This window comes from Condylura cristata, unplaced genomic scaffold (genome assembly GCF_000260355.1).
Source record: "Condylura cristata isolate star-nosed mole 26May11 unplaced genomic scaffold, ConCri1.0 scaffold00026, whole genome shotgun sequence".
In the NCBI taxonomy this organism is placed as follows: domain Eukaryota; kingdom Metazoa; phylum Chordata; class Mammalia; order Eulipotyphla; family Talpidae; genus Condylura; species Condylura cristata.
This window is the reverse complement of record NW_004567127.1, coordinates 18831195-18836028: the sequence shown is the minus strand read 5'-3', so window position 1 is coordinate 18836028 and position 4834 is coordinate 18831195. Positions and strand designations below refer to the sequence as shown.

Here is a 4834-nt window from a genome sequence, read left to right as displayed (position 1 = left end):
TGAAAAATGGTCTTATTCAAGGTCAGAAAGTTTGGGATTAGCTGCTGTAGATCATAGATCAGACCGTGTCTGGTTCAGAGGTGACTTGCAGTAACCCTTAAAGGAACATACCAGTGGTGTACAAAAACACTTGGTAGTTCCAGGAAACATTTTTTGCCACCCAAGTGTTTTGTTTTTTAAAGATTTATTTTAATTTTATTTTTTTATGCATACAGAGCTGGGGTATAGGCCAGAGATGCAGAAGGTGAGAGGACTCACCAAAAGACAGAGTGGGAAGCAGAACGGGCAGATGGATTGAAATACATGGCAGCAGCGGGCGGGTCAGGAGAGGCCTGCCACGTGCAGTGGCAATGGATAGCTTTATCCTGCTGCGCTTTAACCTGTTGCGCCACCAGGGAGGGCCTCCAAATATGTTTTCTAAGAATAATTTTCTTCTGGTGTAATCAGCAACTGTTAGATCTATAATTCGGAACAGTGCCTGGAAAAATCTCAACAACCTACCTTTCCTGGGCGGGGACGTTTACATGAGCATTTTGGAATCCTCTAGGTGAGTGTGAGGGCAAATTCAAGCTTGCCAAGTAGTCAAGAGGAAAAAATTCACTACAGGCACAGCTTTGGAAAGGAGTATTTCAATCATTAGAGGTATTTGATTTTTCTTGCCATCGTGAAAGCAGTGGGAGGAATGAGAATGTTATGGTGAAAAACTTTTGGACAGATTTACTTATTGGAAAAGTGTTATGATTTTGTTTGATTCATTCTCCAGGTTAGTCAGGAGAGAGTGGCTGAATAACTTCATCTCTTTAAAATCCCAGGTTGAGGGCCCTCCCTGGTAGCGCAGCGGGTTAGTTAAAGCACAGCATTAAGGAACTAAAGCCACTTCAGCATGAGTTCGATCCCCACCTGGGAGGTGACCACATGGCACAGCAGACCTCTCCTTACCCACACGCTGCATCTCTCAGCAGTGAACTTCATCAGCCTGCCTGTTCTTCTCCCCACTCTGTCTCTGGTGAATCCTCTCACCACCCCTGTACCTCTGGCCTGTACCCCAGTTCTGTATGCATAAATAAATCTTTAAAAAAAAATCCCAGGTTGAAGTCAAGGCACCTGGCTCCTGGCACTTGCTCCAGTACAACGAGTTCTCACTAATGTCATGGGCAGATGGTAGGAAGCCGCGTCTCTAAGTGAGCAGATACACAGTTAAAGCATGAGGAAGCTGGTCCTTGTTTGACATTGTCATTTTTAATGTCAGCATTGGCTCTTCCTCATCAATGTCAAACAGCATGGAATGTGCTGTTATTCAAGGATGTGCCGTACAGTTCTCAGCAGCCCTCCCCGACCCCTGCCTCCCTGCCGAGATCACTGAACAGGTCATGTCCTTACGCAAAGCACTGTGCCAGGCTAGGATCGTGGACACCGATCTCAAGAGTTACCAAAGGGCCTCCCTGTGGACTAAGGATTAAGTCTCAGCACTATCACCTCCAGGGCTTGAGTTTGATTCCTGTCCAGGGAGCTGACCCACATGGCACAGCAGACCTCTCCTGACCCACCTGCTGGTCCTCTCAGCAGTGCATTCCAGCAGATCTGCTCCCCACTCTGTCTCTAGTGAATCCTCTCAACCCCCTGCAATCTCTGGCCTAAACCCCAGTTCTAAGCAGAAAAATAAAAAAGTTAGCACAGGCTAGGATATTTACAATCTATTGCTTCTTCCATATCTTGGTACTTTTTTTTAAAGATTTATTTATTTATGCATACAGACCCGGGGTAAAGGCCAAAGGTGCAGGGCCAGTGAGAGGATTCACCAGAGACAGAGTTGGGGGCAGAACAGGCAGATCAATGAAGTACACTGCTGAGGGGAGCAGTGGACAGGTCAGGAGAGGTCTGCAGCACCTTGTGGATCACCTCCAGGGCGGGGATCGAACTCATGTTGAAGTGACTTGAGCTTCTCCGTGCTGTGCTTTAACCCGCTGCACCACCAGGGAGGGCCCATATCTTGGTATTTTAATAGAGAACAAAGAGCTCTTCTCCTAAAACAGACAATAACCCTTCACCTGACCAAATGTGCACACTATCAAAATGGTGTCCCAGTTAATTCCCTTCCTTCACATAACATGGTAATATTCTCTCATCTCCCCTTCTCATTTCTAAAATCCAAGTTTTTATTGCTGTCAGTAAAAACATATGAGAAAGTTCTTTTCAAAACACTCATACCATCCACTGGCTTCTGGATTATAAGAAGAATCCACTGAACCACACTGTGAAGAACTGGAGGGGAGTAGCAGACATGTGGGGTGGGGGAGACATGGAAAGGACGGGCGAAGTGTAGGGGGGACCAGGATGGAGAGCTGGAACCAGTGGGGTTCTCTGGGGGAGTCACATCAGGCCCAGTGATGACCCTGAGGGGCCTGCCTCAGGCAGTGGGCGCTGCAGGAGCAGCAGGTACCTGGGCCTGTCGGCTGGCTCCCGCAGCTCGGGGGTGCAAAGGGCGGTCATGAATCTCAGCCTGCTGTTTAGCAAAGTTCACAAAAACCTGGAGGCAAGAGAGGAGCAACATTAAGTAGGTGTTTCCAGAAAAACAGCACCCTCCCACTACCCACCCTCTTGATTTTGCCCCGGTGAACATGCGGCCCAGCTGCAGAGTTCTGTGTCCTGCCAGGGGCTGGTCACCTGAGGAAGCCTGGCCCCCCTGCCCTGGACTTGTCTCTGGAGTTCTTAGATGAGTCAGTGGGGTCCGTGGGAGGACCCAAAGGGCTCGGGCTACTGGAATCTGGGTTAAACAAGGCAAGGCAGAGTCCCACCTAGCAGTGTCCTTCTAAACTTTTAAAAAACATTTATTTATGCATACAGAACTGGGGTACAGGCCAGAGCCATATGTGTGGTGAGAGGATTCACCAGAGAGAGCAGGGAGCAGAACAAGTAGATAGATGAAGTACACTGCTGAGGGGAGCAGCAGGAGGGTCAGGAGAGGTCTGCTGTGCTATGTGGGTCGCCTCTGGGGTGGGGATTGAACTTGCACTGAAGCGGCTGCAGCCAACTTGCAGTGCTGTGTCCTAACCAGTTGTGCCACCAGGGAGGACCATCCTTCTAAACTTCTAAGAATAACCTTAAAAATACAAAAAAAAAAGGAAGGAGCCATCTCTCTTCTGTGTTCTGCTCTTACTCAGCATGCAGCGTGGATGTTACACCTTCTCCTGCCTCACTGTACACAGCCAGCAAGAAGGTGCTGGTGAGCTAGTTTCTCAAAGGGTGAAAGAACACTCGTGTACTGCTTTAGTGAATAGTACTTAAGAATGTCTATTTAGGGCTCTCCCTGGTGGTGCAACAGGTTAAAGCACTGCATTATGAAGTTCTCCAGAGCCACTGCAGCATGAGTTCGATTCCCAGCCAGAGAGCTGACTCACATGGTGTGGCAGACCTCACCTGACCTGCCCACTGCTCCTCTCAGCAGTGTACTTTGTCAACTGGCTGTTCTGCTCCCTACTGTGTTTGTGGTAAATCCTCTCACCTACCACCTCTGGCCTGTACCCCAGTTCTGTAAGCATAAATAAATAAATCTGCTTAAAAAAAAAAAAAGAATGTCTATTTAAAAAAACAAAACAAGGGGAAATACTTCAGAAACAGCTTAAAGATTCATGCAAAGGGATAAACAAAATGTGGTATGTGTATGTGTATGTGCACACACACACATATACCAGTGGAATATTACTCAGCCTTGTAAAGGAGAGGTATTCTGATATGGGCAACATGAATGAACTTTGAGGACATTATGTGAAATTAGACATAAAGGGAGCTGACCCACATGGCACGGCAGACCTCTTCTGACCCATTTGCTGCTCCCCTCAGCAGTGCATTTCAGTGGATCTGCCTATTCTATTCCCCACTCTGTCTCTGATGGATCATTTAAACCCCTCCCCCCACCTCTGGCCTGTACCCCAGTTCTTGTATAAAAAAAAATCTTAAAAAAATGGCTAACTAGATTAGGTATATTTTTATCACAATGAAAAGTGATCACATTAAAAAACATCTACACATTGCACCTAAGCTTATTAAAACTCACAGAGTTATACACTTTAAGTGGGTGCATTTCATCATGTGTGGGTGCATTTCATCATGTGCTCATGAAGCATCAGTAAAGTTGATGTAAAAAGAAAAAAGTCACCTCACAACCTAGGAAGTGTGAAATGGCATGTGACAGTCCTTGCAGAGGGAGGGACGATGTCAGGTCAGAGAGGCTGGCTGATGACTGAAACATGGTGGGGAAACAGTTCTGCCACCTCAGGTTTTACCCTAATGGATACAGAGGTGCAACCTTGGGCCTGACCCGCCTCCTTCGTGTGGGTTCCAGCGGCCCTGCTCTGCACAGGACACCAGCCACTCACCTGGTCCAGTGTGGTCTGTGTGACTGAGCACTCCTCGATGAGCAGGCTGTCCTTGTGGGAGACGAGCAGATGGAAGACCCTGGCCAGGGAGGAGGCGGAGACCTGGAACTGCAGCATGTTGTGGTGCCTCTCCCTCGGCACGCTGCCCGGGAAGTTCCCCTGGAAGAACTGCTCCACCGGGTTCAGGTCTGGAAGCAGGTCATCCTTCGGGGATTTGATTTTCATTGTGACGATGTAGCCATCTCCAAACCTAGGGGTGCCATGCCAGTGATGGGGAGGCCTCTGTTCGAAGTTGGCCCGATGCAACCCCAAATAAACAGTAGACTCATCGCACATATTAGATATTGGAGGCCCACACCATTGACCTGGTGTGCAGAGAAAATGCAAAACCAGGATAGTCTGGCGATGGCTTGATAGTCACCTGTAGAGTCTAACTGTCTGAGTGGTGAAGAGGGCAG

At 48.1% G+C, this 4834-nt stretch overlaps 1 protein-coding gene across 1 annotated transcript in view; it reads right to left on the bottom strand.

The window, feature by feature from the left end:
• ABCA4 (ATP-binding cassette, sub-family A (ABC1), member 4) overlaps positions 1-4834 on the bottom strand; it is a 129074-nt gene that overhangs the window by 447 nt on the left and 123793 nt on the right. Inside the window, 2 exon segments of the mRNA XM_012730028.1 lie at positions 2441-2527; positions 4377-4626. Coding sequence (XP_012585482.1) covers positions 2441-2527; positions 4377-4626 — 337 coding nt within the window.